General features: G+C 47.1%; 1 protein-coding gene across 1 annotated transcript; it reads left to right on the top strand.

Moving 5' to 3' along the window:
* The first annotated feature begins 7273 nt into the window (after window positions 1-7273).
* On the top strand, window positions 7274-11222 carry LOC144139868 (uncharacterized). The gene is made up of 4 exons (XM_077672112.1): window positions 7274-7507; window positions 7626-7800; window positions 10877-11008; window positions 11206-11222. The coding sequence occupies exons 1-4, from the start codon at window positions 7298-7300 to the stop codon at window positions 11220-11222; spliced, it is 534 nt and encodes a 177-aa protein (XP_077528238.1). The 5' UTR covers window positions 7274-7297.
* The last annotated feature ends 1512 nt before the right edge of the window (window positions 11223-12734 follow it).

The raw sequence follows: 12734 nt of genomic DNA, 5'->3' as shown, positions 1-12734 counted from the left end.
ATCGGTAGAGCGTCGCGCTGCGGCCGCAAAGTCCGCGGATCGAAACCTGGCGCCGGATGCTGTTTCTTTATAGAGGAGCACTGCGGACGCCGACGCCGCCGCCGGCGGTGGATGGTTTGGGGTCGCTTATAAAGTGTATTCACACTTAAAACTACTCAGCTTCCGAAAAAGAGTGCTTCGCCAATATACGGGCCATTTTGGAATTTTGGCCCTACGTTTATGGAATACCGTTCAAGGTTGTGAAAGACCAACATCACTGTGTTGGCTCGCCACTTTCAAGGACCCCTCCGACCATATAGGTAGGTGGAGCGTGCGCTTGCAAGAGTTCGACGTTACGATCGTCTATAAATCCCGCAGGAAACACCAAGGTATATATAACTGGTAGCGAAGCTTCCATAGAAGCCCATACGTTCAGAAAATGGCGGCTCTTAAAGGAGTACTGACACGAAATTTCAAAGCTGAGATAACTATGTAAATAGCTTCCTGTGTATGTGGAGATATCTCCCAGCAAGTTTAGACAGTAACTGTTGAGTATAACATATTTTAATTGAATTTTAATTTTTGCCGTCATGAAAAAACTCAAAACGGCCAGCCTAAAGGAATCAGCATCAGCATGATGTCATGTAATACAGACCTCAAAACTGTCGACGTCACGGAGGCTGTGACGTAGCCCATGCCCTGCGTGTAGCTGCTCGGCGCGCAATCCTCCCTGTTCTGTGGCGCGCACGACTCTTTTGGCCGCTGCTCACTGCGCTTTGTGCGTCGTTACGAAAGTGACGGCTGGAGTTGTGCTGGAGTCTCCTCTGACGCCCAGTTCTGCCTGAAGTTGTGCCTCTGCAATGTCGAGATACTGCGCGGCCAGCGGCTGCCAAACGAAATCGAAGCAAGGCATAACTCTTCACCGCTTTCCTCCCGAGCCGCAACAGCGACTGGGGTGGACTGAGTTCGTCCGTAGGAGCGGACGCGGAAACAGCTGGACGCCGCATCGACAAAGTCTGCTGTGCTAGCTGCATTTTGCACCGAGCTGCTACGTTCATAACCAAACATTCCTGAGCCAGTACAGCCCGCAGGCATTGCGCATACTCGAACATGGGGCCTTGCCGACAATCTCTGCATCGCCGAGTGGCACCACGTCGGGGAGTGAAGCAACATCTCCAAAACAACGTCGCCTCGAGGTTGGGGGATTTCACGACGCCTACGAGGCGCCTGCCGAAACTCCGCAGGCATCCACCAGCGCAGATTCTGCGCCTGCGCATTCAGATGCTTCTGAAGACGTGCAGTACAGTACAAGCTACGAAGTACCTACGGCGTCCTGTTCTACGAGCTCAGGTATGTGCGCTCTCACGGCGCTGTTTGTATGGGCTTGGTCAATCGCTCACACAGCATACGAGGCAGCGTAGGCTGGGCAGGAGCTGTTGCTTCTCGTGCTGCGGTGAGCAAAAGTAAATAATGGTTTTCTCCTACCACGATTCGACGTGCTGTTAGGCGAATTTAGCGTTGCCACTTCGTCATTAAGTTTAATGCTTCGTTGGCTTTCGGTTCCAGGAAACTACGCCAACAGTATAGTAATGCTTTTTTAGCCCGAGTGGCGGCATTTATCGAGTGCCAAAATAAAGCGGCCATTGCAACAAGTGGCCCACCCGTTTAGCAATTTTTAGCGCATACGCAGATGTTCATGCCAACAGTACGCTCGTATTAGCTAGCTAGCTGAGCATGAGTGCTGTGAAGCGAACTTGACAGCATTCACTTGGAAATGAAGACTGTTTTGTAGCAAATCCAAGAGGGTACTAAAAATGAACTGTTCTGCGAATATCACAAAGCAATTAAGTATTTCACTTTTCTCTAATTGCGGCGTTGGCCGTACGAGTACATATGGGACCTGAGATATCAGATAATCCAGGTATCCGGGCTCATTACTCGTTTTGTTTTTCATTTCCAGGCGCAGATGTTTCTTTGGGAGCTGCTACTTGCTTGCCTGTGCACGTGCCATCAGGAAGGGCAAATTCTGATGCCCAAACTCGGTTCACAGCGACTCAAGCAACACTGAAGCCCCAGATCAGGAGCGTTCGTGTTCAGGCAACGCGCACGACGAGGGAAGTCGGTACGTACCATCTCAAAAATAGCAAGCAAGTTTTTGACACAAGTGGTTGGTTTATTAATGCCAGTGGCCCATCCTTACGGATAGCAACTCAGAGATCTGAATGCTGGAATTTCGTTTCAGCTAGATAGGTAATGCAGATTGTAGACACCTTATCTGACAGCAAAAGTGCGTAATGCAGCTTTTCTGTGAAACCATTGTGTGTTGCTCTGCTTTGATGTTTTCCATTTTTGGTTGAGCCCACCTGCAAAGGCTACACTTATGTTGCATTACTTTGGCTGTATGATAGACTGCGAGGTTATCGTTGCATTCACTGTGGTAATGACAGTTCATCACTTGTGAACCACTGCTCTCTCAAATACATTGTGATCATCACATTTCCTAAAGCACAGCATGTGTAATAACTACCGTTAACATTAGTGCTGAAAACCTGACATCACACACAAATGTGCATTAAGTCAATGTGTTATGATGACTTTGTTTTATTTTCACCGTGCCAGACTGAAATAGGCATCCCGGAGCTTGTCCTCATAAAGGAACTACGGGAACAGTGCTCATCACCGGTGCTATCAGAGCCATCTTTTGCATTTGAAGATCACCCGTGTGATTCCACTTTCGAAGCACCTATTTTGGACAGCTTAGCCAGGTGAGTGCACACTTGAAGTGACACTGAAGAAAAACTACAAATCAAAAACACTGATATATCGCTCTTACACATAGATTTTGTTAAATAACATAGAAAATAGTTAAAAAGTGAAGACAGGCATCACCGCTAGTGGCCACACTGCGGAACTTCCACTGGAAGGGTAAAGACTATGGGACTGATATTTTGACAATACGCCTTCACCTGGATGTTTTTTTAGGGTAACGTTTGATTGTCGAAGAAAAGAAAAAAGAAGGCAAAAACCACTATCATAAGAGCCCAGCCAATAGATCGTGGGTGACCCTAAATGCCAAGCAGTTAGTTTGTTTTGGTGCAACACTCGCCCAGATAATTGTGCAGCCGCTGTACATTGCCTCTGTGAATTGCTACCTTCATTGTGACCCTCTGTGTGGTTTGCCTGCGCTGCTAAAAATACTGTGAATGCTTCTTTCGGCTAAGTACAGTATTTTCAAGCGTATGCACCGGCTCCCCTGGCTGCCACTTGATGGCACTACTTGTCCACACTTACGGCGGTACCACTATGTGAGGAGACAATAACACCAACAGTCGCCTGCCCTAAAAGGACAATATGTTTTTCTTTCACCAATCATCACTACTGATCACGGGTCCCATGAAAGAACATTTTGCATAGTGGTCCAGAGCAGCAAAGGATGTGCCAGTTGAAGAATGCATGACTGATTTGACCGAAACTGACCAAACTTCTTGGTACGTGGTAGCATTATAGTGTGCTATAGGGACCGGGCAGCTGGACGGGTGGCACCACCACTCGGCACTTCCCTCGTCAGTGGACTGAGCCGGTGCATTGGACTGCACCACCTCCCATTGTTTTTTTCATGTTTGCTTTGGTGCTTTGAATGTTTTGGTGCCGTTGTAAGCCGACATGTGTGATGAAACGAAGTCTAGCCAGATGTGTTGGGTTCTTAGATGAAGTAATCACTACGTAAACTTGTCGGACGCTTCTAAAGTTGGGTATCGGCTGCAATGGCATGAGCGCTTTTTGCAGCGATCTGCGCTTGGCTCCACCCGTTCTGAGTACACATAAAACAACTATTATTAGTATTATTTTCTCCTTAAATACACTAACGGCTACGCAAACTTGTTGGATGCTTGGAAGGTTGGGAGTGGGCTACATTGACACGAGCGCTTTTTGCAGCGCTCTGCGCCTGGCTCCGCGCTATCTGAGTAGGAATAAAACTATTAGCAATATTAGTATTCATTTCTACCACTTTAAATTATCTTCACTGGTTTCAATGACTACGGTACCCACGCCAGCCTTAGCGCTGGGATACCTGGATACATGTGCTTTGAAGAGAAAGGCACCTGCATACGAGATGGATTACCGTGTAGCCGTAGCAATGTTGCGGTAGTTTACACTTTCTGTGACCGTGAGCTTTGTGCCTTCGCTTTTGGTAAGCGACACTGTGACAGCATGGGAGCCTGAAAGCCGAAGTGGAAATCCCACATTTGTGGTGGTCATTTTATCAAGAGCCAAAGTTATTCACCAACTCAACAGCCCAAACTACAACCCATCCGTCCTCCTCTTCCCGTTTTACCACCTGCGTAGAATAAAGGCTGGCACCGATAGTTAAAAAATGTGGTAGTGTTAACGTCCGCCGATGTTTTTTAATACTTAAGTATTCTGTACAGAGTACCTAAAAAAATTGTGTAATGCCTGGTGAAGACACCAAAAACGCGCGATTAGTTGCCTCAAATATGGGTGCATCAGCCAGAGTCCGCCAGCAACAGACACATTTCCGATACGCTGGAAAAAGTTTAGATTTGGAGAGGGGGGCATGGAAGTTCAAAATTAAACAGCAAAATCATCTAGCCATTTACCGACTAGCCAGCAACCATTGAAATTCTTGTAAACTAATGATTCTCCATGACAAGCAATAACGTTCTACTATCATGCGGTATTTATTCTATCAACGATTCCCGATTACTGTAATAAGAGCATTTCTTTGAAATTAAACGCGTTTCAGCCGTAGGCAATGAAGTTACGGAAGCGTCGTCCATCACAATTTCTCTTTTGAGGTAAATCTTACAAGACACCCCCCAACTTTGTCTTTCGCTTGTGCTTGACGTCGACGCTGTTTCGTCATCAACTGCCAGAGGCCAGCGCAGCAGTATTCCTAGATTGGTTGCACACACCGGCTTTGTGGGAGAATTTAGCTGCAATATACTCCTCGATACGCGAAACTGCATGCAGGCATGGAAAAATTGCATGAAGCAACGAACTTTCACTTCCAGCTTGACTTCCAGCTTGGCGCATTGAGCGTCGTCTGCTATTTGTAAATGCTGAGTATCGGCGCCTCGTAAACGTCACATCCACGCCCAAGATTTACCGATCTGAAAAGCGCACGTGGGGTTACATACGCTTTGTAAGCCGCTCCGAAGAAAAACGACAGAAAGCCATGAACAACTATGCTGCGCTAAACGCCACCGGCATTCCACTGACGAGCGGTTCGCCACGGGCGGCGCTGTTCGCTGAAGCGACGGTGGTGCCATACAACGGCCGCCTGGTCCCTATACATCACTGCTGCCGCACCTGTTTCCAGTGTATCATCACGTCAACAACAGCTGCAGGAGCCACTGTTTGCGTCATGGAATTGCTGAGAGGGGAATTGGAAAAGGAAATGCGTTGTTTTATTAGCAATTGAGGCATCTTTTGGCACTGAATCAATGCTAAACTTGCTACGGAAAGGGCAGACTTTCATTTGAAACCAACTTGCTCGTTGCCTACAGTGTCTAATAAATTTGTTATGCTTTTGTGCGCATAGTGTGTGCAAGTGCTGTATGTTTGACAAAGCTTACAAACCCTTCAAAGATAACAATATATATGTATGTGTAAGATGTACAATTTCTTTTACTTTGCTTTATTTTCTGCGGTTTTTCAGTGCCATTCCTAACAGCCGCCAATCAGCAAGAAAATTTGTGGTGTATGAAGACTGCCTCATACAGCTCTTCACCTCGTGCAAGCACTGTGGGTTTCGCACAGTTCCAAGCTTGACGGTAAGAGACAGCTTCAGGAAGGTTTTTTTCTAACATGCCCTTGCAATATTGCTAGGCACTAGGTGTGTGTATGTGTGTGTGAGAGAGAGAAAGGGAGAGAGAGAAACCCAATAGTCTGGAATGCCAGAGTTTCATACAGCAATAATAAAAGAGGAATGTGGTGTTGCGAAAGTGTTCCACGATGGACATCATGGGTATAAGTTGGCTCAGACTGGCAGACTAGGTTGCTGACGAAAAGTGCTGTTGGTTGTATTACGCAGCCAGTTCAGTTTTCATCATGGTTTTGTTTGCACGTATTTGCCAGTCTAGGTAATATGCGGCGTGTTGGAAAGGAGCGGTCAGAAATACTTTTGATTTTGAACTCACTGTCGAACGCATGCCAGCAGCATGGCGAGGGGAAATGTTCTGCATCCGAACATGCAAGCGGGGCGGGTTGGTATTTCATTGACCACCGAGCATGTGACAACTTTGACTACGGATTGGAAGTTGCAATGCCATTTGCGGGGCAGGGTGTTTTATTTTCCAAAATGACAAAAGCTGCAAAACATGCTTGCCACAGCCAAACTTTTTCATCTGCGGGTTGCAGGTTAGTTGAGTGTTCCAGTTTCGGGCTGAAATTACTTTTCCGTGCGTAAGGATTTTCCTTTTTTAGGAGAAAAACCTAATGGAAGCATATATGCACATATACACTTCGAACATAACATAGTGAATATGTCTGGCAAGATTCCACTCCACACATCCCTGACAGCCTCAGAACAGAGAAGAAAAATGCCAACAAACACATTCTGCACACAGAGGTTGTGCCTTCATCTCGCGATTGCAACTGATTAATGCGAACTTTTGGTCCGTAAATAGACGCGTGAAACGGTTCATAAAGCTCACGCGTTAATATTCTAGCATTCTTGACTAGCTCGTGTAATCAAAAATATACAGTGTAGGTGAAAGTCACGGATCATTTGTTGTCAATCGTTAACCTTTGTCTCGTCCTCGTCACGATGCGTAGTCAGGGGTACGTTAAGGGACCGTGCAGATAAAATACAAGTTTGTTTTATTAAACAAATTTCGTGTTTTGTAGTGCCCCCAGTGCTTGTCCAGCAGCAAACAATGCCGAATTCACTGAGAAAATTGATCTAGGTCTAAATTTTTATTCTTCCGCCAAATCGTGTGTTTTCGTGACGTCTGCAATAAAGTCATAAGTGTGCATGTTTAAAAGAACTTCCATTGCATCATTCGCCTCCGCACTGTGGGAGCAGGATGAGCAGGTGGCGTCATGCTGATGCCAACTGTGAAAAGGCATCGGTTCTGAGCTTTCTCGTGTACGCTGATGAAAATGGATTTAAATATGTTGTACTGAATGGTTACTGTGGAAAGTTGCTGGGAGACATCTTCATATACCAAGGAAACCTCTTACCTAATTTTCTCGGCTTTGAAATTTTATGTCAGTACTCTTTTGATTTCCCTGATGCAAAAGAGTTGTGGATATCTCTCTTCAGACACTTGGCTCCCTTGCCATTGTTCGCACCATGTGCCATTGTGGTGTGAAGGAGTGGCGTAGCCAGCCGATGCAGGCCAAATACGCCATGGGGAATGTGGAGCTGGCTGCAGCCATAGTGTTTACTGGCTGCAGCCCCATGCAGATCATACGATTCCTCCAGAATGCTGGAATATGTTGCTTCTGCGAGAGGACGTTTCATCGCCTGCAGGCTCTATACCTCCTTCCGGCTGTAGACCAGGTAATGAGGTCAAGGTGCAGTCGTAGCCATTTCGTGAACTCATAACTGCAACCATTCTGTTTTTAACCTGTTGCAAATGTGCGGCATTCTCTAATGGAGTGCTGCTTTGTCAATCCAGGTTTGGAAAAAGCAGCAGGTGGCACTTCTGGAGGCTATGAAGGCGTCGGGAACCGGGGCCAAGCTGGCAGGAGACAGCGGGGCAGATTCGCCGGGACACTGTGCTAAATTCGGAACCTACTCACTGCTTGACACTACCCTGAATAAGATTGTTGACGTCAAGCTTGTGGAGGCAGGTGGTCAAGTTTTTCTGAATCGGCTTACTGGTGCTTCTATCCAGCATGCCAAGTCTTTTGATGTATACAGCTGTGCACTCTACAAACACTAGTCTTGCATGACAGCATCACAGCTAGCCAAGAAGATGCAGGCAGTCAGTTAAAGCAGATGTGCCTTTTCCGATAAGGCACAGGACTTTTGAAAGCGGTTAAAGGGACGGACAACCGATTTTTGTCTTGTATATGTTCTCTAGCTCATATGAAAGCCACCGTTTTATATAGCCCGGTAACCACAAGCAATGTTTAAACAAATTGGCGGAAATAATTTTAATATGGCACCAAACTTTCTGAAATAGGAGGGGTGCTGGTTCGTAGTGTCGAAACTTGACACTACAAACCCACCGCGGTGGCTCAGTGGCTAAGGCGTTGCGCTGCTGAGCACGAGGTCGCGGGTTGGATTCCCGGCTGCGGCGGCCGCTTTTCTGAAGAAGGCGAAAAACAAAAACGCCTGTGTGTACGAGATTTCGGCGCACGTCAAAGATCCCCAGGTGGTCAAAATTAATCCGGAGCCCTCCACTACGGCGTGCCTCATCGCCTGCGTTGCGTCGGCGCGTTAAACCCTACAATCAATCAATCAACTTGACACTACAATATGTGTTCATGTCACGTGACCTGCAAACCTAGCAGCTACTGTAATTGCTGAAACGTTTATACACTTATTAAAAACCTTCTAACACAAGTATTTGAACAAGTTAAAATTGTATATGTGTTTTGAAACATTATTTTGAAAATTTTACAGACACGTCTCCCGCTTGCGCTGGGTTGCTCTCGGTTCTGCTAACTGAGCCTCCGTGACCGGAATCAACGGCAGCGTTCAGTAAACCGACCCAGTGAAAGAGCTTTGACGATTCTGCCTGAGTCAGGGGCGTTTGTTCTGCCAAAATATTGGATTTCAGTTTCCAAATACACCAACAGCAGCTTAAAAAAAAAGATCGCGTCCGGGGACAATCGAACTTCCGACCTCCGCAATGTGAAGCCAGATTCTGCCTATCGTCCGTCCCAACAGATGGCGCCTTCGTGCAAAATAGACTGGTGAATTAAAAAAAAAAACCGCACACAAAGGAACAAGCAACCTGCGATTGTTTTTTTTTACCTGGGCACAAGTCTTTGAATATCGCTTTTCATCTCTCATTTAGACAAAAGTATGTTGCCGCGCTACTGTATGTCAAGGCTGCCAGCATGATTTTTTGGGAAGACGCATATGGCTCGTAGATCTAAAAATTCTGATTTAAAAAGTTGTGCGTTATCAGGAAAACCGTTTCTCGTTTAGGTGTTTCAAGTGATGCCCTTTCATTTGGGATAGAGAATATATACTCGACAAAAATCGGTTGTCTGTCCCTTTAAGAAAATGCATGACGAGATGAAAAGCAGGCTTGGAAATGTTTTGAAATATTGGGACATTTAAAACATATGGTGGAATATGTGAAAATATACTTCTCTCACAGTAATGTTTCGCAGTTTGAGAGCTCTATGTAACGCACAATACAAGCTGTAGCCCTTGCTGGGGGCACTTTAGAAGCAATAGAAAAAAACGGGCTTCGTGATGAATAAGGCCCACCTTTTCCGTCTTTATTGCAGGTTTATTTTCAGTGTTTATTGTCACTGTTTATTGCAGGTTGGCAGTGACCAGAAACATTTGAGGTGCCAGTGTCTAAGAGAATGTTCCTATTTGCTTTGAAATGGCAAAAAATAAGAAATCAGTGCTTTTTTGAGAGGTTAGGGGTGTGTGACAATATGTTGGTGTTGTGCCTGTCTTGCCTTCATGTGTTACATTGGTAACATTCCACACAGTACGGAGGTGCCATGAAGCAACCACATGGAGCTCGAGGGACTCAAGAGGGCTCTGAAAGAGCTCACTGACCATGGTGTTCGTGTCACTGAGGTTGTGACTGACCGGCATCCCCAAGTACGGAAGTATTTCCGGATGAAGCAGCCTGATGTTGACCATCTTTTTGACACATGGCACGTCGCCAAAGGTTGGTTTCACTGTTGTTCTTGTGGTTTAAAATGGTGTAGGCTGGTACAGCGGTTGGGCAGCCTTTGGTAACAGCTTTTTTTTTCAACAGAGAAAAGGCTGTTTATCTAAGCAGAATTCATGCCTAACTCTTGCTCAGCATCTTTGCTCTGGAAAAGGCCAGCTAGGAATAATGCAGGCTAAAATTTTAGGAGATGAAACACCATCTCAAACATGAAAACCTTGTAATTGTAACACGAAAGTGTTTTATGCCCGGCTACACAAAGATTTTGGTGACGTGGTATCCGTCACGGTAGTGGCGTCTCCAGAAAAAGTGCCATTGATGCGGCGGCGCCCGGTTTCGATCCCACGACTCTCTGGCCGTTACGGGAGGTACGCGGTGCTCTTCCGACTGCGTTACGAACAGACGCGTGAATGGGACGACAAACGCACCTTATAGCCTTCCTTTCATAGGGTGCTGCGTGGCCTCGGCAATCTGCTGCCTGCGCCGCGCCAGCGCGGCGCCGGCAGCAGATTGTGGAGACCATGGGTGCTGCATCATGACACTAATGAGCGCCGACACTTGGTGCCTGGATGCCAGCGCCTACGTGTACGGGGGACGCGCATTGTAAGCTGCGGAGAAGCCGACTTGCGCATGTCGCGCTCGTCACCCAGTCCGCTGCTTCTTTGCTCCTTTCACTGCAGCGGACCGTGTGTTCAACAAACGATTCGCTGACAACCCGTTTGTTTTCCTTCGCAAGGACGGTTTGCGAGCACCTGTGGTTTCAGTCGGATTTACGCAACGCTCCGGCGCGTCTAACGGTGCCATTCTGACGAAATACAAATAGCGACGTGCAAGTTCATATTGATGCACAGTGAACATTCAGCTGGTCCTGTGAATGCACACGTCACTTTCATGTTTTACTGGTTCCTATGGAAGAGGAAACAACCACATTTTTTTCTGTTTTCCAGGGTTGAAGAAGAAGCTTGCGGCAGCTGCAAAAGTCCGCGGCTGTGAGACCATAGCCTTGTGGTCGCACTCCGTTGTGTTGCACATGTACCATGCCGTAGTGGTGGGTGCAGGTGATGGCGAGCTGGCCGTTGCTGTGTGGCTGTCCATGCTCAATCATGTGCAGGACATTCATGACGGGCACAGCGAGCTTTACCGCACCTGCCAGCACGGACAACTCCAGCCACGCAAGTGGATTTACCCAGGTTTGACTTTGTTCCAATTCTATTTCATGACTTTGCCCCTACACTATTCCTCCGTGCACATGAGCAACGAGTGTTTGTTTTTAGAAACAGAAAACCATAAGCAATAAGCATAGCCTCGTGTATTTTACAAAGCCAAAGGGATTGCGTGCTTCCCAATGCGAGTGAGTGGTACGCCTGCAGTGCCCACATGTCGCAAGGTGGGGCCCTGATCTGAACCGGGATCACACAACCGTATCTGAATTCGAAAAAGGCTTGTGCCTGGTTGCCAAGGCAACCAGTGTTTGAGATTGCCAGGTAATGACACTTGCACCAGCGTTGAAAAACTGAGAGGCGCGGCGGAGCACATTTTGCCAACGTTGCAGCTTTCCACCACGCGTCGCCCCAAAATGAACCATTCACGTGACTAAAGCGATGGGAAGGCAATCGATTAGGCGAGAGTGGCCTGAGTAGGAAAGGGCTTGGTTGGCCGGTCCGGGCTGATGCGTTTGGCATTGTAAAAATACAGCAGGCGATGCAATAAGTATGGGTCTCTAGGCTGCTGATGAATCGTGTACAGTCGAACCCTGCAATAACGAAGCCGCCGGGGAAAGCCAGAAAATTTGCTTTTGTGGGAATTTTGTTGCTACGAGAATGAAACAAATGACCGGAAAATTGGCCACAAACCAAAAATGTATTTCCCAAAGTCGGTTATATTACTTCGTGAGCCTTATCTTGCAGCCAACGTCACAGTTCAGCTCTCACTGTACAAGTAGTTCATTGCTAGTCGTCTTCCGCACCCAAGAACAACGAGGTTGTGTCAAACGAATCCAAAACATTCCATGGGTTCACCTTCTCTGCACATTTTTTGCCCTGGCCCTCGGCACCGAGTATGTCCGATCATGCAAGCGAAGCCCAGCTTCTTCTGTTTACAAACTTTGCTAGACAGAGTGGCACCTCGTTGCACCAGTACTGTTTAGAAAACTAAGTGAGCACCGCTTTGTTGACATCCAGAAAGGCCACATCCGTCACTGTTTTGTCTTGCACACGTGCGCTGTTGAGAACTGGTGGGATCCTTGCTTTTCAAAATGGTTGAGCTAGCTGCAGGCGTTTCCAAATTCGTCGGCGCTATCCTCCCTTTATACTCCCTTCCTCCACTTGGGCCACTGACATGGGCGATGATGGCTGCATTATCTCGTAGCGATAAAAACCTCCACTTTTGGGCTGGCGAAGGCATCTTACTGAGAGCAAACATGCCAATCGCCGCACACAAACAACAAACGCACGCGCGCTGTTCAGCGGTAGTGGGCTGGCGTAGCCCAAGCCAAAGCCGCGACTTGGGTCACCATGTGTCGGTGGTGCCGCTGCGAGGCTGCCTCCACGGCTGCCACCACAGCGGCCATGCAAGCGTGCACCCGGCTGTGGCAGAAGTTTATGCACTTTGAGTACAAAAAGAATGCATTTGACCACTTATTGAACACAGTTAACCTCCAATGGGTAGGTAAAATGCTGACCTAACTTGCACCGAATTTCGTAAACGCGGGATCAGTTTCCAAATTTGTTTCATTGCCTTGAGATATAAAATACATGGACGTCTATGGACGTTCGCCGGGGATGCGCAAATATTTTGTGCCGCGGGATTTTGTTATCGCGGCGTTTGACTGTAATTGGAATTTTCGGTTCACTAAAAGTGGTGTGCTGCTCCAGGCAATTTTGCCTGCAAGCCAGTGGGAGGAATCGTTTGATCATT

The sequence above is a fragment of the Haemaphysalis longicornis genome, unplaced genomic scaffold (genome assembly GCF_048455015.1).
Source record: "Haemaphysalis longicornis isolate Haplotype H1 unplaced genomic scaffold, Haemaphysalis longicornis Haplotype H1 scaffold_5, whole genome shotgun sequence".
NCBI classification, from domain to species: domain Eukaryota; kingdom Metazoa; phylum Arthropoda; class Arachnida; order Ixodida; family Ixodidae; genus Haemaphysalis; species Haemaphysalis longicornis.
This window is presented reverse-complemented; position numbering and strand designations above follow the sequence as displayed.